At 36.3% G+C, this 21,412-nt stretch overlaps 3 protein-coding genes and 1 long non-coding RNA gene across 4 annotated transcripts; 2 read left to right on the plus strand and 2 right to left on the minus strand.

Annotated features, from left to right (window-relative positions):
* The first annotated feature begins 971 nt into the window (after nt 1-971).
* Nucleotides 972-1,928, plus strand: LOC127129464 (uncharacterized). Its single transcript, XM_051058645.1, has one exon. The coding sequence runs from the start codon at nt 972-974 to the stop codon at nt 1,926-1,928; it is 957 nt and encodes a 318-aa protein (XP_050914602.1).
* Nucleotides 1,929-7,472: 5,544 nt separating this feature from the next.
* Nucleotides 7,473-8,400, minus strand: LOC127129465 (uncharacterized). Its single transcript, XM_051058646.1, has 3 exons — nt 8,341-8,400; nt 7,998-8,273; nt 7,473-7,928 (listed from the first exon to the last, which is right to left on the minus strand). The coding sequence occupies exons 1-3, from the start codon at nt 8,398-8,400 to the stop codon at nt 7,473-7,475; spliced, it is 792 nt and encodes a 263-aa protein (XP_050914603.1).
* Nucleotides 8,401-10,284: 1,884 nt separating this feature from the next.
* LOC127132240 (probable aldo-keto reductase 1) lies at nt 10,285-12,475 on the plus strand. Its single transcript, XM_051061158.1, has 7 exons — nt 10,285-10,553; nt 10,672-10,842; nt 10,945-11,148; nt 11,229-11,401; nt 11,508-11,604; nt 11,756-11,909; nt 12,029-12,475. Exons 1-7 carry the CDS (start codon nt 10,497-10,499, stop codon nt 12,205-12,207), a joined length of 1,035 nt encoding a protein of 344 aa, XP_050917115.1. The 5' UTR covers nt 10,285-10,496; the 3' UTR covers nt 12,208-12,475.
* Nucleotides 12,476-18,820: 6,345 nt separating this feature from the next.
* LOC127132241 (uncharacterized) lies at nt 18,821-20,320 on the minus strand. The gene is made up of 2 exons (XR_007806642.1): nt 19,884-20,320; nt 18,821-19,299 (listed from the first exon to the last, which is right to left on the minus strand). It is a non-coding gene; the product is annotated as an uncharacterized LOC127132241 (long non-coding RNA).
* Nucleotides 20,321-21,412: the final 1,092 nt, after the last annotated feature.

Here is a 21,412-nt window from a genome sequence, read left to right on the forward strand (position 1 = left end):
GAAATCACTGGTAAACAAATTGGCACGCCCAGTGGGACAGTGTCAAAAGAATTGTTAATTACAATAATTTGCTTTACTTTTACAATACAAAATTGTTGTTATTCTTTTAGTTCAAAAATTTGTGTTGTATGATCCTTAGAAGTGGTAGGATAGCCAACAATTCGCAACCTATAACCAACAGAAAAGACGCAAAAAAGATGGTTAATACAACCAGTCAAGGGGAACAATTCCCTCCCTAGGGAACATGCACAATCGGACCAAATTCGATTAATGTATCCACTGAGATCCCTAGTGCATAAGCCATACCAACAGCTGGATCCGTGGCCTTGCATAATTCGACAACAATGCCTATTATGTCAGGCGTAGCAGACACTCCTGCAATTTCAACCCCTAGGCCACCAGGATTCGAGAACTTTAGGCCTTTGAGAGAATACCCATATGGAATGCCATCTACTGCCATAGCGGGACTTCAAAACAATTCTTCCATATATACTCAACCACATAATACGGTTATTTCGCCAATTCAAAATTTTGGCTCTGGCATGAACCATGTAGGTCGAAATACCCAATCACAAGGAGTCACCACCCTATTACCTACCCTTACAACGAATAACCAGGCAGCCTTTAGACAACAAATGGATGCCAGTAACCATGATATGGTAGGAGTTCTGGCCAAAGAAATGAATACCATTTTTTCTCCCCTGATACAGAATGTGAATAGGACTAACACTAATAATGCCCAAACATACCAACAATTGTCAGTACAGATGGGACGCATAGCAGATTTCCTAGGCGCCCCATAGTCTTCTGTTCGACGCAGGCCAAACCAGGTTATAATCCAGGGAGAAGAACCAACTATAGATTAGGTTTGACCACCGAGGCAAGCGCCTGACAAAAGGGTCATGGGGGCGAGATTGGAACAACAGCCAATTCGATGAGAAGTCCCTGAAGAACAACCTAGGAGAGTGATAATGGTTAATAGAGACCAGGATGCAGACGAAGTAATTCATAGGGTCAGGCGGGAAAACATGATGGAAAATGACTTAACTAGTATGATAGAGAGAATCATGGCCCAGAATGGTCTGAATACAGGACTTCGACGGCCAAATTATTCCTCTCCTTTATCAGAATATGTCCTACAAACAGAATTACCAAGGGGTTGTAAAATCCCTAAGTTCACCAAATTCTCAAGGGACACTAGTGAATCCACTATAGAACATATAGCCAGATACATGACCGAGGCAGGGGATTTGGCGAACAGTGAGAACCTAAGGATGAAATATTTCCCCAGTTCTTTAACAAAGAACGCCTTCACGTGGTTTAGAACTTTGCCACCAAACTCCATAGATGCTTGGCCTCATTTGGAAAGATTGTTTCATGAACAATTCTACATGGGCCAAACTAAGATAAGTCTTAAGGAATTAGCCAGTATCAAAAGAAAATTCACCGAACCTATAGATGATTATTTGAATAGGTTCTGTTTGTTGAAATCTAGATGCTTTACAATAGTGTCTAAACACGAGTTGGTCGAAATGGCCGCTGGAGGTTTAGACTATTCCATCAGGAAAAAGTTAGATACCCAGCATCTAAGAGATATGGCCCAATTAGCAGACAGGGTTCGACAGGTCGAACGCTTAAAATCTGAAAAGGCCAGAGCAAATAAGAATTATAAGAAAGAGAGGGTTGCTTATGTCGAATTCGAAGACGGAGAGTCTGAAATCTCTGATGACCCTTATGGTCTTGAGGAATTCGAAGTGGATTTGGCTGAATTAAAAGAAGCACCACCTTATGCCTGCAAATTACTTACACCTTCGAATGGCAGGAACCCTATCGAAACTGAAAAGAATGACAGATTTCCTAAAAAGACCTACAGATTTGATGCTACACAATTGATGTTACCAAATGTGACGAGATCTTCGATTTGTTAGTAAAAGATGGCCAAATGATAGTGCCTCCTAATACCAAAATTCCTCCGTTAGAACAACGAAAGAAAAGAGGCTTCTGTAAATACCACAATTTTTTAGGCCATAAAACCTCACAATGCTTTCTTTTCAGGGATCTTATTCAGAATGCAATTAGGGATGGCTGCCTCAAGTTTGCTGACAAAGGAAAAAACCTGATGAAGGTTGACGCTGACCCCCTCAATATTGCTGATACAAATTATGTTGAACTTGTCGAAATCAACATGATTGACGTAGGGGAAGTGGAAGCTGTAAAGGAAACATGAACTGAAGGTCATGCGCTAGATGGAAAGCAGGCTACTGATGGCCTAAATCACGATGTTCCCTTTGGAATCTCTGTCAAAGGCAAACAGGGTGCTAACGTCAAACCAAGGGCCACTTAAGGTCTCAAAGGGAAAGCAACTGAGGCTACTAAGGGCCTAAGGAAGAAATTCGAGGAAATTTTAATCACTGATGGCGCCAGTCTAGGTGTAAACATGGTGGATCTGGTGGACGGAGGAGAAGCAGTCAATTTGATGCCCCAATTCATGTTAAAGAAGATAGGTATGTTCGACACTGATGTCAAACCTCACAACATGATATTGTCAAATTATGAGGGTAAGATATGACAGACTCTGGGTGTCATACAAGTGGATCTGATTGTTGGATCAATCACAAGACCAACAATGTTCATGGTAATACCCGCAAAAGCAAATTATAACTTACTACTAGGAAGAGAATGGATACATGGAATAGGGGCAGTTCCTTCAACCATGCATCAGAGGATATCCATCTGGAGAGAAGATGGTGTGGTAGAAAATATTGAACCTGACCAAAGTTACTTCATGGCAGAAGTAAACCATGTAGACAAGAAGAACTTCGACAGGAACTTGGCTCACATAGGACCATGTCACCAAGCTGAAGAAGGCTACGCCCCAAATAAAAATGCTTTGTACTTCTTGACTCTTCATCCAAATGGCTTTCAGTGGGATAGGGAGATTATGGGAGACCCAGAAGAAGGGGAATCATCTGAAATACGACCAACAGGCTGGGATGAAGACATGTATTATGACTGAGTCTTCTTTTTTTGAAAAGATTTCGGCCTACATGGCTGAGAACAAAAGGCAAGCGGCTCTCGAAGTCGGGATAACAAACATGGCTGACAAAGCCACATATGGTGAAATCTATAATACAGGACCTGGGGAGTACTCTAAACCAAAACCCCCTGACGAACAGGTGCCTATGAAACTAACAGAACAGAGGTTAGATGCCATCTATGACGAAGAGCCTCTAGGATTCAAAAAAGATCCAGTAACGTCAAGTGTGAAGATGTTTGCGCAAGATCCTCTTGAAGAAATTGATCTCGGAAATGAGAGTACAAAAAGGATCACCTACATCAGCACTAAACTGGACCCCAAGTTGAAAGTAAGAGTAATTGAGTTGCTAAGAGAAAACAAGGGTTGCTTTGCTTAGGACTACGACGAGATGCCTGGTTTGAAGAGGGACTTGGTCGAATTAAAGCTGCCTATCAAGGATGGCAAGAAGCCCATCAAGCAGACTCCAAGGAATTCGCCCCAGAGATCCTCTCAAAGATAAAAAAGAGGTCGAAAGACTTCTTCGATGCAATTTCATTAGGACCACAAGGTATGTCGATTGGATTGCAAATATAGTTCCTGTTATCAAGAAAAATGGCTCTTTGCGAGTGTTTATAGATTTTCGTGATCTAAATGCAGCAACTCCTAAAGATGAGTATCCAATGCCTGTGGCGGAGATGCTGGTTGACTCAGCTGTAGGCTATGAATATCTCAGCATGCTTGATGGATATTCTGGTTATAACCAGATTTTCATTGCAGAAGAGGATGTTTCTAAAATAGCCTTTCGATGTCCAGGGGCAATAGGCACTTATGAGTGGATAGTTATGCCCTTCGGCCTAAAAAACGTTGGGGCAACATACCAGCGAGCAATGAATTCTATATTCCATGATTATATAGAGACATTTATGCAAGTGTACATAGATGATATTGTGATAAAATCTACGTCAGATGAAGATCATCTAACCCATCTCAGCCAATCATTCGAAAGAATGAGAAAATATGGCTTAAAAATGAATCCTCTTAAGTGTGCATTCTTTGTGCAGGCTGGAGATTTTCTGGGCTTTGTGGTCCATAAAAAGGGGATAGAAATCAATCAGAATAAGACGAAGGCTATTATGGAGACCAAAGCACCATCAACCAAGAAAGAATTGAAATCATTATTAGGAAAGATAAACTTCCTAAGAAGATTCATTTCAATTTTAAGTGGTCGAACTCAAGCCTTCTCTCCCCTCCTACGCCTGAAACAAGGGAAGTTCGAATGGAATGACAAACATCAAAAGGCATTCGACAAGATCAAACATTATCTGAAGAATCCTCCTATCTTGGCACCACCATGTGGAAAGAAGCCTATGAGACTGTATATATCAGCTTCCGACACTACCATAGGTAGCATGTTGGCACAAGAGAATGAAGATGGCATCGAAAGAGCCATTTATTATCTTAGTAGGGTTTTAAATGATGCAGAAACTAGATACACTTCAATAGAAAAGTTGTGTCTTTGTTTGCATTTCTCTTGTACTAAACTCAAGTATTATATAAAACCTATTGATTTATACGTATCTTCACATTTTGATGTCATCAAGTATATGTTATCTAAGCCAATAATGCACAGTCGAATTGGCAAATGGGCTTTAGCACTCACTGAATACTCTTTAACCTTTATGCCCTTAAGGGCAATGAAGGGACAAATAGTATCAGACTTTATTGTAGACCATGCAATGGTCGAAAATCCTCAACTTCAAGTTGAGTTGAAACCTTGGAGATTATTCTTCGACGGTTCCACTCATAAGGATGGAAGTGGAGTTGGGATCATGTCAATTTCTCCTGACGTAATTCCAACAAAACTCAAATATAGAATTGAAGGTCCCCTTTATTCTAACAACGAAGCAGAATATGAAGCCCTTATTGCAGGACTTGAGGCTTTGTTGGAATTGGGGGCAACTAGGGTCGAAATTAAAGGAGACTCAAAATTAGTAATCAAGCAACTGACGAAGGAGTACAAATGTATAAATATACTTTGTCATTGCAAATAGGTTACTCAAAAAATTCGAATATATCGACATAAAACATGTCCCTAGAATAAAAAACCAAGAAGCTAATGACTTAGCACAAATAGCTTCAGGGTATAGAATTTCAAAAGGGAAGCTAGAGGAACTTGTCGAAGTAAGAGGAAAGGCAATGGCTGCCAGATTGTCTCCGACAGATTTGGAAAGCACTCAGTTAGGATATGCTAACAAAGAGGAGTTTGAGGTACTGGCCATTGATACCTTAATAGATACAGATTGGAGGAATCCAATTATTAATTATCTGAAGGACCCTTCGACAGATACAGAAAGAAAAACCAAGTACAGGGCTTTATCTTATGTTTTGATGGGGAATGAATTATTCAAGAAAACCCCTGAAGGGATCCTGTTGAAATGTTTAGGAGAAAACGAAGCTTACTTGGCATTATCTAGTGTACATAGTGGAGCCTGTGGAGCACACCAGGCAGGCCATAAGATGAAATGATTGCTTTTCAGATATGGAATGTATTGGCCCACCATGTTAAAAGATTGTATAGAGTTTGCTAAGGGTTGCCAAGAATGTCAAATACATTCAGGAATTCAACATGCTCCTGCAAGTGAGCTTCATACAATTATTAAGCCTTGGCCTTTCAGAGGGTGGGCATTAGATCTAATTGGGGAAATTCTACCCAATTCATCCAAAGGTCAAAGGTACATACTTGTAGGAATTGACTATTTCACTAAATGGGTTGAAGCAGTACCTTTAGTAAATGTGGATCAAGAAATTGTTATCAAATTCATTCAAAGGCAAATATTATATAGATTTGGAATCCCAGAAAGTATAGCAACAAATCAAGGATTAGTTTTTACTGGTCGAAACATGCAAGAGTTTGCAAAGGAGATGGGTTTCAAATTATTAACATCCACACCTTATTATGCTCAAGCCAATGGGCAAGTCGAAGCAGCCAATAAAGTAATAATTGGTTTAATCAAAAAGCATGTAGGGAAGAAGCCAAAAAATTGGCACAAAACTTTAGACCGAGCACTTTGGGCTTGTCGAACCTCCCCTAAAGAAGCTACTAACACTACACCTTTCCAGCTTACATTTGGACATGATGCAGTATTACCTGTCGAAATCTACTTGCAATCAGTGAGAATCCAAAGACAAGGAGAAATTCCATCTGACCTATACTGGGAAATGATGATAAATGAGCTGGTGGATTTGGACGAAGAAAGGTTGCATGCATTAGAAGTATTAAGAAGACAGAAGGAGCGGGTAGCAAGGGCATACAATAAGAGGGTCAAAGGTAAAACCTTCACTATGAATGATTTAGTTTGGAAAGTTATATTACCTATGGATCGAAAGAATAAAGCATTAGGAAAATGGTCTCCATATTGGGAAAGACCTTTTTGAATTCTAAAAGCCTTTTCAAAAATGCATACGAAATAGAAGAACTAACAGAGGATCGAAGAATCCTAAAAGTAAATGGGAAATACTTAAAGAAGTATAAACCATTTATGCACGAAGTTAAAATCATAACAACATAGTAAGCAAAGAACTATCATGGCCAAAATGGTGAAGATATTTAAACTCCAAAGTTTTGCCAAAATGGCTTTCGTCTTAATAAAGTTACAAATAAACAAGAGTCGAATAGAACAAATACAGGAGGAAATCAAAAAGGAATAGTGGCCCTCATCCGATCATATTTTTTCTTCGCCAAGCCAATCTTGTACTGAACAGTCGCTTGAACCCCTTTGAGGCGTGCAATATCTTCATTCATAGTAGTAGCCTTTTCGACGTGATCTACGCTCTGCTTCGCCAGATCATCAGCTTCAGTATTATCCAAGCCTTGGATAGCAGCCTGCTTCACCTTAACATTAGAAATCTTCTTCTGTAATTCTGCAATATGAGATTCCCAGAGACGTATCGAAGCAGTATAAGTGTCGAATTCTGCTTGGGCTGATTTTCTGGAAGCGGCTAACTCCTCAGAAGCTTGTGAAGTTCGAAGGGCATTGTCAAACTCAATGGCTTGAGCTTTCTCAGTTGATAGAAGCTTAGCTTTGGCATCCACCTCCCTATGATATTCAACACAAACTTGGTCAATGAGGTTCTGAATGTCGATAAGGGCTTCACCTATATCAGTGGGGCAAGCAGTGATGTTAATCTTGCTTATTAGCTTCTTTATGCCAAAGCTCGCTCCCACATTATTCCTTAATTCTTCAAAGAGATCTACATCAAAAACTGCCTTCTTCACCTGCTGAAGGAGTTCGTCATGTGATGCTTCGTTTGCACTAGCACCAGAATGGGTCGAAGCTCCAGAAATGCTTTTCTCTGAAGAAGACTCTCTTTGAGCCATCATTAACCTTACATACTTGAGGGGATCATTTTGTTTTAAAGCTTTTTTCTCCTCCTCAGTAAGTGATATAGGCGAAGTCTAGGTGATGGATGGTCGAAATTTAATTGGATTTGGGACCGTGTCGACGCTGGCATCACCAGTTCCAGTTTGATTTCCTTCAGGATCAGCTTCTCCCACATTCATGTCTTCATCTTCCTGAAAATACCCCTCAATCTCATCATAATCCTGATCATCCTCATCAGCATCATCTGAAGGGAACGCAACTCTTGCAGGAGAATTACTAGGAGTGTCCTCAGAGTCTTCTTTCTCTGCTGAGTCCTTCTCGTCAACGTGCTTCGAATCTCTTTTACCATCTTCACCAGGAGAAGAGGTTTCTTGTTCATTATGGGCGTTATCTGCTTCGAGATTTTGGGCTCCAGTCGAAGATCCTTTGTTTTGGACAGCACCGCTGATTGTCGAAAGAGGAGATGGTATCATGTCGCTCGAAGGATCACTCTGATTGGAGGTAGAAATGAGGGGAGTGGTAGGTTTGTCCTGAAAACAAAGTGTTAAAATAAAAGTATGAGTTTGTCGAAAGATAAAACACTCAAGGTCGAAGTCTACCTGTTGAGCCTCAGGGTCAGAAGCATTGCTCCCAATGTGCTCCAGTGCTGCGCCACCAGAGGGCTGGGGTAGAATTTCCTTTGGAAGAGGAGGGAGAATGTTGGTTTCGACACCTTGTTGTTTATTTGTTTGGGAAGGGGCAACTGTTGCCTTATTCTTTTTCTGCTTTTTCTTAAGTGGAGTTGGAGGAGTATCTTCTTCATCATCTTCAACAAGAATTATATTAGCAGTGGAGACTTTTCTTTTCTTGGGCGTCAAAGGAGGCTTGCCACTACCCTGAAAAAGAAAATTATAAATAGTTAGAAAAATACGAAAGAGACAAAGAAGTTATTTGATACAATACCTTTGAACTCTTGAACATATGAGACATGCAACGCTTGAAAATGTCAAACGTGGCAGTCATCTGTGTAGAGGCCGTTAGAGTCGAATTGTTATAAATAGGGGTCTTAGTTTTAGATTCCAGTGTGTTCAAACGGATATACAGAAATTCACAAAAAATACTAAAAGTACCAGAGCGAGAGAAAAGAGTTTTATGCTGAAAATGTATGTATGGAGAACACCATAATTTTGTTCATGTTATCTATTTCATGCAAGTTATTTAAGTTAAAATTATTCACTGTCTGTTTCTTCTGTCGAATTGCCCTTATTTTCAATATTTTATCATCATTTTTACCTTTGCATTTACATTTCGCCAAGTTTTCATTTCCAGTACTTTCTCAAAACTTAAAACATTTACTTCAAGTCACTTATCTTCACCTTTTCCAAGTACTTTCGTTATCTTTAAACACACTTTCCTACAAAGTTATCGTCATTTACTCTTTATTCATAGAGTCATAAATTTCGTTTAGAATTGTTGTCAAAACACTTTTCGCTGTTCATAAACCAGAAACAAACTTAACCATGAGTCAAATCACCGTAATAATAGTTCTTGAGACACATGTCCTAGGATCAATCTAGTCGATCCTGTAAGTTACCAAAAATATATAATATTGGAAGACTAGCGGTTGTTTATCAGAAATCACTGGTAATCTCTCTCTCTCTCTCTCTTCTCTCTCTCTCTCTCTCTCTCTCTCTCTCTCTCTCTCTCTCTCTCTCTCTCTCTCTCTCTCTCTCTCTCTCTCCTCTCTCTCTCTCTCGCTCTCTCTCTCTCTCTCTCTCTCTCTCTCTCTCTCTCTCTCTCTCTCTCTCTCTCTCTCTCTCTCTCTCTCTCTCTCTCTCTCTCTCTCTCTCTCTCTCTCTCTCTCTCTCTCTCTCTCTCTCTCTCTCTATATATATATATATATATATATATATATATATATATTATAATATATATATATATATATATATATATATATATATATATATATAATAAACAATTTTTTTTTAAATTTGATGAAAAATAAAATATGATACATGAAAAAAACCAAACATAAAAAAATAATTATAAAAACACAAAAAATGCAGTGATTAGAATTTATATTAAATACAAAAATACGAAAGTAATTTTAAAATGAAGAACAATTATAATAAATTGATGGAATCAAATATTCACACAAAAAAGAAGCTATGTAAAATAAAAGATAATGTATAATTTTAAAATATTAAAATAAAACTTATATTTTAATAAATATAATAATATTCTAAATATCAAAATTCATATTTTTTTTTCTTTCTTTTCAAAATCTCTCACTTTGAGTGACGCAAAGTATATTTTGGAGAAGTTTTACTCAACTCTTTTTTCATTCGCTTCCCTTCTAAAATTTAAATCAAACATATTTCATTTAAAATATTCTCTCTTCTTCTTTCCCGTTCCCTTTCCCTCTTTCCCTCTATCTACTTTAAACCAAAGACACCCTTATTCTCTATTCCAATCCAAACAAAAAAAATAAACATTCTTCTAATTATCTTTTATATTCTTGTTCAATCTTTTTATTCCTCTTAAAAAAACTTGAGTAACTTATTTGATTGAGTATTTGGTTAATTCGAGCTTTAACATCTGAGTATTGAGGTAGTTTTTTTAGTAGTTATGGTTGTGTTTATATGTGATTCCTTCTTTCTTTGAACTAGTTTAAATATATTAAATTTTTAATAAATTAAAAAAAGAATTTTTTTATAGTAAAGATGAAAGGGAATAGTTTTTATCTTTATAATATATTAATGTAAAAAAAATATTTTTTTAGATTTATTGAATTATTAATATATTTATACTAAATATATACATTCATTCTTCAATAAACTTTTGAAGAGAGAGTATACTGAGAAATTTTCCTATAAAAGTATCATGAAAAAACCATACTACATTACTTTCATGAAAGTGGTGGATAAGAAGATACAAGTGCGTTACGTTTCTCGCGTCGCTGTCTTTCCTTTTTGGAAACCAATCATAGTTGACTTATACACCCCCTGACACACTCAGTGACGTTCGAAGCGCATCGCATTCATCTCTCTCTATATAACATTCCTTCATATCGGAACTATTACATTCAATTTTCAGTTTTTTTTCATTCATCAACCAAAATGGCAACAACAACTCAACTAATTCCTCATGTCACTCTTGGAACCCAAGGCTTTCAGGTATCTTTCCTTCTTCCCTCGTTTAGGTGTCAGTATCCGACACAGACACATACACACAGATACGTCATTTTTCAGAGGTGTCGGTTATATACTAATTAACTGGTCCCTATTAATTTAGGTTTCAAAATTGGGATTTGGATGTATGGGACTCAGTGGTACTTACAATGATCCTCTTCCTGAACAAGATGCTATTTCCATTATTCACTATGCATTCAGCAAAGGGATCACTTTTTTTGACACTGCTAATGCTTATGGAGTCGATGGTTCTAATGAAATTTTACTTGGAAAGGTACTAATCCTAATAACTACCAACAATTTCTGTTCTAGTTTGTTCTGATAGGTTGGAGTTGAACGTAATTTGAGTGTGTTCATATTTGATTTTGTTCAATAGGCTTTAAAGCAACTACCTAGAGAAAAGATACAGATTGCAACAAAATTTGGTATAGCCAGAAGAGATGCTTCTGGTATGAGCGTCAAGGGTTCGCCGGAGTACGTGCGCTCATGTTGCGAAGCTAGCTTGAATCGTCTTGGTGTCGAATACATCGATCTTTATTATCAGCACAGAGTCGATAAATCTGTGCCTATAGAGGATACAGTTAAGAATTTCTTCCTATGCTGATATTATCTGAATTGTTTCACTAGATGCATATTGTCAACATGTTTGTTCGGTTATAGGTAGGTGAACTTAAGAAACTGGTGGAAGAGGGAAAAGTGAAGTACATTGGGCTATCTGAAGCAAGCCCGGATACAATAAGGAGAGCACACGCCGTTCATCCCATTACTGCTGTACAAATAGAGTGGTCTCTATGGACTCGCGACATTGAGGACGAGATAGTTCCTCTCTGCAGGTTAGTTTGAGTTCCTCGCATAGAGTTTAAGAAAAGGAACCAGTTGCTATTGGTTGTTTTTTTTGTTAAATGAGACTTCACTTATTTAAAGCTTTTGTTGATACAGAGAGATTGGTATTGGAATTGTACCATATAGTCCTCTTGGTCGAGGTTTCTTTGGTGGCAGAGGTGTTCTGGACAATGTGCCTGCCGTTAGCAACTTGGTATAGCTTTTAAAACTAGAGTAACGATGCACGGGATATCATCCTTATCTGTTGTTTTTCTCACATGATTAATGTTTAAATTCTTCTTTAAAAGTAAGACTCCTTTTATTAGAAGCGCGTTTTGTTTTCTGATGATTGTTTTGTTTATCAGACTTCTCATCCGCGTTTCCAAGCTGAGAACTTGGAGAAGAACAAAAACATCTATGATAAGATTGAAAGTCTTGGGAAGAAACATGGGTGCACTCCTGCTCAGTTAGCATTAGTTTGGGTACTCCAACAAGGCCAGGATGTTGTGCCTATTCCTGGTTAGTGACAAAATATGCATATTTTTCGGAAACACTATATCGTAGAAATCTTTGATACTAGCTACTCTTAGATATATCCTAATAGTATCAGAGATATGATTTCCCATCTTAACTGTCAGGAACAACTAAGATCAAGAATCTGGATCAAAACCTTGGTGCCTTATCAGTGAAACTATCAGAAGAGGAGCTGAGAGAAGTTTCTGCAGCAGTTCCATTGGATGATGTAGCAGGTAGCAGATACTACAATGGATTGGATCACTTTTCTTGGAAGTTTGCCAACACACCTTCAAAAGTTTAAAGGATCTCAACCTGAAATATAAATCCCTTTTAGTATGAGAATGCACTCCATCATGAATTACGCGCAACAAACATTTCTCTGTATGTACTTGACTCAATTTTGATATGCATGGTGAACAAATCATGATTGAGTGTTGTTTACATTTGTTCTGCTGTTTTTGATTCAATAAATATTAACGGATTTCAATCATCAAATTCTAGTTGTATTCCGTTGTTAGATTGAATGTGAATCAGTAAATAAAGTCTCTGAATATATTATTATTTCGAAATAGTCCATGTTTCTATCAAATGTCTTTTAGTTAGGTTTCACTGTTTGTCTCTATGAATTGATGACAGTAGCACTTGAAATATTAACTTTCTTTATTCTTCTCTATTCTTCTTTTCCAATATATTTTTCACTCATTCATCTTAATTTTAATTTCTCATCATTTATATTTGTGCCCATTACTGAAACCTAAATATTGAGAGAATGAAAAATGAACATGATGAAGGTGAATTCTCATTAAAGAAGAAATGAATACATGCTATGCTATATACAAACTATACTACTTGCACCATAATATACAATGGATTAACTACACCATAGCATTCCTTAGACTACAAGTAACAACTTCTAACTACTTCTACGACTTCTAACTAAATCAAAGTTAGTTAACAAAATGTAATCTCTACTAAGCTTTTATGATTCAATCTCCTTTAGTTCTTTATCACATTTTAATTCTTTGTCACTTGCATACTTCAATATCTTCCACAAATTAAAGGTTGGTAGATATCTATCTTCTTTTACTTGGATAACAGTTCATTAAAAGGTCGAGGGTGTAAAGTTTTGGTAAACAAATCAACTAATTGATCCTTAGATTTGACTCGAAGAAACTTCATAATGTCTTTGTTTTGTTTCTCTCTCACAATGTGGTAATCTATCTCCAAGTGTTTTGTCCTTTCATGAAAAACAGAATTAGATGCAATGTGGAGAGCACTTTGGTTCTCACATTAAATCATAGGTGTCATTGTGCATTTCATTTGTAAATCATCCGTAAGATATAATAATCACTGTAATTCACAAGTGGCTGTTGCAAGGACTCTATATTTAGCCTCTGATGATGATCTTGAAACTGTTAATTGATTCTTTTTTTTCCATGAAATAAGTGACTTACCAAGGAAGAAACATTGACCTGAAATTAACATTCGAGTATTTATGCATCCTTCCCAATCTGCATTTTAAGATACATTTAATTACATAATTGAAACAATAAGAAGCAGCATGCCTTGAGCTGGGCATGTTTTAAGATATTTGAAAACTCTACATGCAACATTGAAATGAGTTAGAGTTGGGGGTGATAAGAATTGGCTCAGGTGTTGTGTGCAGAAGGTGATGTCAGGTCTTGTTGCATTTAAATACAGCAATTTTCCTACAAGCTTTTTATAAGCAGGTATATTAGGATATGGAGTATTGAAATCTTGGTGAAGTTTAATTGTGTAGAAGCTGGAATCTTCCAACAAGTTAAAGACAATACTTTTTTTGGCATAAGAAAATTACTTCCTTTAATTGTGTTACCTCAATGCCTAGAAAGTATTTTATCCTACACAAATCTTTGATTGTATCTTTTGCTACCAATATTGCTTTGAATCCTTCAATAGAATCATCAGCTAAGTATTGTATCTTATATACCCATCTACAACCAATTGGTGTGACACCAGGTGGTAGATGCAGCGAATTTCTAACACGTTGTTTTGCATCTTTAAAAGAAGAATTTGACTATTTTTAGAGGTTTTGAATTTGAGATAGAAAGTGACTTTCATGAGTTTTGGAGCACGAATTTGGAGAGCATTGGAAAACATATTTTTCATGTATACTTCTTATCAACTCATGGTAAGTGTTCTTGTCACTATGAGTAGGTAAGTTAATTTAGATTAAGTCTTTTAAGATGAACCTAATTGTATTCTATTGGATCATCTGTCTGTTTGAGATTAATTGAATGCTTTTATGTTATTATTATTATATAATTATTCATGATCTTAATGATTTGTGTGTTGACGAGTGCGCAAATCGATATTAGATAAATAAGGATTATTGACCGTAAGTCTACTGATCTGATCTAGGAAAATTATTCAATTTAGTAATTAACTAAGAATATGTAATTATAAGTTGTGCCTTTTGAATTAACGAACTTAGAACGCTTAGTTTAACTCTGAATTGTACTAAGGAATTGAATAATTATTTTGTAAATTAGTGAATTTTACCATAAGGAATTGGGTACATTGGTCTTGTTATCTTGCCGTGATATTTTAACATAATTGTAATTCTTTTATACACAGTTCATCAACAAGTAAAATTATGGAATTCACTATAAAAGATTTAATCGTCTTTTGTCATTGAACTTTACTCCTTTATTTTCTCGCTCTTGTTTTCATACCAAATTGCTATCGAAATCCCCCAACTATTTAACTTAATTTGTATTATTATTTTCTTATTTTAGTTCGTAATTCTTTTAGAGACGAATTATTTTATTACTTTGACGATACTTATATACTTGCTAGTTTAGTCCATTAGTCACCGGCCATCGAAATTTAACTATATATGGAGATTTAAGTTCCATATTGACTCATATAATTTCATCTCTTGATTTCGACATTGGAACTCTGTCTTTCCTATACTTTGGAGTTCCAATTTTCAAAGGCTAAGGTTTGCTATTTCCAATGCTGTCATAGGTAATATCAAAAGTGTTTTGCAAAATAAGTTAATCTATTCCATGACCATTTATTCTTGGCCCACTTCACTTTTGAAGGATCTTGAGAATTTTTTTTTTTTTGAAATTTGCTTGAAGCGATTACTTGAACAACAAGAAATTTCTAACAATTGCTTGGAAAATTCTATGCTCTCCTCTTTTAGGGTGACTTAAGTTAGAGGTCAATCAATCATCTTAATGAAGTAGCTGAGCTTAAACTATGTTGGGACATGATTAACTTTAATAATTAATGAGTCATCTTTTTAAGAAGCAAGAGTTTTAAAAGACACCACCTGCATTAAACATCACATTTTCTCCTCCATTTAGAGTGGTATCAGACCTAGATTCCAAACTTTAATGTCAAATTCCAAATGGCTCATTGAACATGTAGCATGATTAACTTTTTTTAGACACAAAATTGATCTGAAGTTGACATTCATGATGATTTGCTCAATATTCCAAGTAAGCTCACTTGTACAATACTGTATTCTTAATTCAAATTGACACATTTATGTGATTGGACATATATATATATATATATATATATATATATATATATATATATATATATATATATATATATATATATATATATATATATATATATATGGTAATGTTCACCATGTCAACATGACAAAGATACTAACATAACAATTTATTTGGTGATTTGACTATTTTATATTATTAATATTAATTAAATATGCACGAACAATGATTTTTTTTTAAATAACCAATATTTTCAACTAAAATATCAAAATAATCAAAAATTCAAAAAATATATCAAAATAACCAAAAATTCAAAAAAATATATCAAAATAACCACATTTTTTAACTGATGCACCAGTTGAACTAGCACATCCAATAACCATCCAAAGGAGGCGTCATTGGAGTTGGAACATGCTCTCAATGGCATTGCACTTAGGCGCTATGATACCTGTCGCATGCATGTGTGGTAAAGTGTGTGTGTCCATGCGTCTGGCGCATGCATGTTGTGTGTGCTTATGCCATGTGTGTGTGGTGCCTAGGGCATTGGCGCATGCATTCATGATTTCATCTATAAATAACATGTGCATCTCACATATTTTTTCAGACAACTTCTTACCTTCCAACCCCATTTTCTTTCATTCTATTTCAATCTCCTTCAAAAAAATTTATTTAACCATGTTTGAATATATTCACAAGAGAAATGCTGATTTAATCTTTTCAGCAGTGCAGTCTCCGATAAAGATTCGACTTTGGAATATAGAATCATTTGAACATCTTAATAGGACGTTGAACCATTGGTTAGATGTAGAAATTGCAGATGGTGAAATGATTATAAAAATTCAATGGCTTAAGTCTGCGTTCAACCAAAATAGAGAAGTGCGTGTAAGGGTGGATATTAAGACTGACAGAGACGTTCACAGGATGATGTATAATATATTCAAAATTGTTTTGATGGTTGTAATAACTTAGTTATAGTAATGATATTTTATTTGTTGTAGTCTATTGTATTGTTGTTTATGTGTTGCTTGTGTGTTGAATGTGTTGTATTTGTTTGTGATGGTATTTCCTCACAAAGTTATCATATGAAATAAATATTGTTTTAAATATAAAGCAAAAGAGGTACAATTAAAATTATATTGTTGTGTTTGTTCCAACACTGGAGACCCGAGACCCACACATTTCACCTTCCTTTCGGTGAGTGTACCGTCATACTTGAGGACGTCTACATGTTGTTAGTTCTACGTATCGATGGTAAGACCGTGAATGGTAGAGTTAACCATGATAACTCTATATGCAATGAATTGTTTGATGCCCCTTTGTGTGACAAGACAACTACGGGAGAGACTTATGGTCAAGCTAGGAGTCAAGGTATTAACTTAAAATATCTCAAACAATATTATGCGAGTATAACATTAACCGAAGAATCTACTGAGTATGAAAAAATAATTAAAGCTCGGTGTTATATTATGATTCTATTCGGTAATTTTTTATTTCCTGAAAGTACTGGTAATACGGTAAATATTATGTATTTACCGTTGTTGCGAAACATGAATAAGGTAAGCACATATAGTTAGGGTTCAGCTGTTTTAGCCCATCTATATAGTGCGTTGTGTAGAAATGCCAAAAAAATACTTGTACGTTTTATTCATGCGCGTATTTGCTACAAGCATGAGGTTGGTCAAGAATGTCGTCACTCGCCTTGGTAAACGAGAAGCCATTCATATTCCCCTTCGCAATAAGTAAGTTTAAAACTTTATCATCTAATTTATTAGATTTTATATTACAACTAATTGTAAATAATATTTTTCAAATGTTTTCGATTTAGGTGGTAAGTTAAAGGGATGAACTATAACAGGTGTCTGAAACATGTTGTAGTAGTCTATCGCAATCTATTGGACCAGACGATGTAATACCACTACACAACTCTACTTTTGATTTAAAAATAATTATCAAATTACATATCATTTAATCATGTCATATTCTTGTACAGTTTATCTGGAGGCCTTATCTGGGTCTTGATCATCAGATTAACCATGATGACGCTGCAGTTTGGATAGCAAAAACATCAATTATCCAGTTCACTACAATGGAGATGCACCAGAGTGACCGTGTAAAACTGCAGTTCGGCATGCAACAACAAATTCCAGAACCTCCGACGTGTTTAGGAGATTGGCATCAACAAAGAATCAATGCCCAACGGGATTATTTCGACTGGAGAGACTTTGCAAAAGAGATGTGTCGTCATTGGAGGAATCGACGATAATACATCTTAAACGAACCATTCGTACAAGGTGCTAGACCAACTCAACATTATATAACATGGTTTAGGTCGATTACAACACCATAATTTGTGTCTGAGCCAAGGTATTTGATTGATCCATGCCAACTAACTTCGTTATCATACACCCAACAACAAATCCCCATCCAAGAACAACGTCAACCCACCCAAACCCAACGACCAACCTCAGACCATCACCCTATGATATACACACCACAACCAAACACCTAACCTCGTAACTCATTCATGCCACACACCCAAACTCAAAACCAAGAATAAAACTCTAACCACCAACAACCATACGCAGCCACCACAACAGTCTATAGCCCAGATGATTCATACGATTCGGCGTCATGCCATCATAGCCCCCATTAATGACCACCACAAACATCTCATCGCCATAACACCCAATCATTGCTTGACTATAGTACACCCCAGGAACCATTGATTAATTTTCAAACCGATTCAATGTTCCAATTCGGGCAACCATATCGTCCACAATTCACCTAACCACAACGATCCAACTATGACAACATGGGCATCGAACTCAATTACGGAAGCGCCGTTGGCGACAACCCCTAAACTGTTGGGGACAAATGATGACACATCTATCAAATACTGTTGGACCTTCCATTGAACCTTCACACCATCCACCATTGGATCATGTTAGCACTCAAAGACCCCAAACACCTCAAAAAATCGTGGGAGACCTCGAAGACAGACTAACGCACCTAGATGTGGAACAAAGGGGTGTTTCAATCGGGCATGTCATTGAATTTCTTGTCAATTCTATGTAATTTTTCATTATAATATAAATATAATTTTTCTTTTCAGTATTTCTTTTAATTAATTATAAATTTAACATTTAAAATTTTAAAAAAATAAAATGTAGTGTATGCATGCGCCACATGCATTGGCGCATACACTATGTAGTGTATGCATGCACCAATGCATGTGGCACCAATGCATGCATGCGCCAATGCATGTGACGCCTACATGCATTGACTTTGCATGCATTCGACTGCACTCTGTATGCCTCCTATGTACCTTAGTTGGATGCGCGAATTCAAATATGCAACATAAATTAATTACCACCTAACAACTCATAGCAAATCCATGGCATATGACATAAACTGGTGTCAACTGCACTTACCAACAGTTCATCAATATTTTATAACAAGCAGGATCCATATTAGCAGAAAAACAACTTACTTAACCAAGTTCTAACTAACCAAATCCTAATTACCCTAATTGGTTTATAACGACTTAACTGAACTAGACAAAAAAAAGGCTTCAACCACTAAGCAACCTTCCAACAAAAACTTCACATAAAACCTAAAATAACCTCCAAATCAATTGATAGTTGTTTCCCTATAACAAAATTTCACTACCCTACAACAAAACCAACTCCTTCCAACTGAATCAGAACCACAACTTCTTTCAAGAAAGATTTCTCAAACTTCTGAACAAACTTCACAACAAATTTTTCCAACTTCCACACACAAAAACTCCCCAACCTCCCTCTTAACCAACCTTTAACAAACTTCTAACAAACCTGCAACTTCACTTCACATTCTTTCCAACAACATCCAACTGACTAAACCTGCACATCCGAACACTTGCATTACATCGGCCATGAGAAAACTCAGTATAGAAAAAATAGTTTAATTTGACCTGTATAACAGATCAGAACCTGCATTTTATATTTCCAAACATATTTGCATTTCAAAAATAATAGCATGACAATTTTAGTCCCTGCATCCAGAAATCTCGGTAAAGCTAACTCTACTTTCATTTTTAAATTTCAGCTCATTTCATATCCCGAATTCATTAAAAGGTCAGCAATAAAAACAGCATACACATTTTCGTTTACAGTTCACTAGCATTTCAATATGAATTCCGCACTAACAAACTATTGCATTTCGAACTGAAAATTGAATTTCAGTGGAATTTGCATTGCATTTCACAACAGATTGAGATCCTATAAATCCCACTCTTCATCTCAGATCGACTCTCTGACTTTTTTCCAGACTCAAATCAAAATCGCATAACATTTTACTCATCACTCACCTTCAATCTCAGCAACTCATTTCACCGAAACAGAAACAAGAAGAGGAGGAAGAAGAACAGTTGAGAAGAAAAGAGAGTGAAGAAGAAGGAAGCGTGAGGAAGAGAAGAATTACGAACCTGATTCGAAGCCTTTCTGATTTATCTTCTTAGGTTCACCTTCTCACCGGAGCAACATCATCGGAGGTATTTATTCTTCCACTCTTCGCCGTGAGTATATTACTTCCGTGTAGAGCTCCTTATGAGGAGCAATAAACCTAGGTTTATTGTTTGATTCTGTGGAAATTCGCCATTTATTTGCTGGATTTTAGAATTAGGGTTCGTTTTTTCCTTGCATCAATTCATTCGGTAGGTATAGATTTAGGTAAAATTAATTAGGTATCGGGAAAGGAGAGTTTGAGACAAGTAAACTGATATATGTATGAGGTGATTATGGTGGCGGTATCACTTTCGTCGCCGCGGGAGACGATCTCCGGCGTGGCAGGAATATAAGAGGCCGGTGAGATGTATCATGTGAATGACTTTAGGAAATTTTACCTCATACCCCAACAATTATACCCATACCGCTACAATATATTTTTTTTATCAAAATGTCCTCATATAAATAGGTATATTTTTGAAAAAAATGGATTTTACATCATTTTCGCTTCAAGACTTCCGGAACAACCTTTTTACCATTGTAAACCAGAACACTAAGAGTAAGTCTTCCGGTTCACAAACAACATACCAGAACACTTTCCAGAAGACTTTCGATTCACTGCAGATTTGAGGCGTTGAACTGAAACTCTTTAATAAAGACTTCCGGTTTTGAAGAGTGGTTACCTGAACTCTTCGTAAAAGACTTTTGGTTTTCATTCAATTAACCGGAACTCTTTGTAAAAAAGACTTCATATTTTCATTTAATTAACTGGAAGTCTTTTGAAAAGTGTTTCGGAAGTGAAACTGAATTTTCATCACACTGGAACTCTTTTTAGAAGCGCTCTGGTGCGTTTTATTTTTTATTTTTTATTTTTTTTATAATTTTTTTTATAGTGGTTCGAAGACGAGGTGCCGACTGTAGGATTCCAGACCGTAGTTTAGGACGGGGCGCATCTACATCTGCAGCAGAGTCGACTGGCTATCCAGAAGGGTCGTACGATAGGTCTCTTTTGGTAAAGTACGAGCATTATGTTTCTCTCCATTTATGGTTTGGTGAGATAAATAAACGATGTATATTTGAAATTGAATAATATTTGAATATTTTATATTTTGTTTTATAATATGTGTTTTAATTATTTTCAGGAAAGAGGTCCGAAGAAAAAGTTGAAGGTTGCTGGACACGGACTTAAGCTGACATCGAGAGTTCCACTAGCTCTTTAACAACAGATGGAGAGTTGGGTTTCTAGGTATGGGTTATCTTCACTTCAGAGAATTAGTTTGAACAAGATAGATACAAATCTGGTATCCACATTTATGGAAAGATGGCATCTAGAGACATCTTCATTTCACATATCGTTTGGTGAGATGAACATTACTTTGGATGATGTCTCTTGTCTCCTCACTTGCCCATCATGGGTGTGTTCTGGAGTCCTCAATGTAACACCTCAAAATTTGCCCTCCTCTTCTTGAGACTAGTTTGACTTATTGCATTTCATTTTTTAGAGCATTAG

This window comes from Lathyrus oleraceus, chromosome 3, assembly GCF_024323335.1.
Source record: "Lathyrus oleraceus cultivar Zhongwan6 chromosome 3, CAAS_Psat_ZW6_1.0, whole genome shotgun sequence".
Lineage (NCBI taxonomy): Eukaryota > Viridiplantae > Streptophyta > Magnoliopsida > Fabales > Fabaceae > Lathyrus > Lathyrus oleraceus.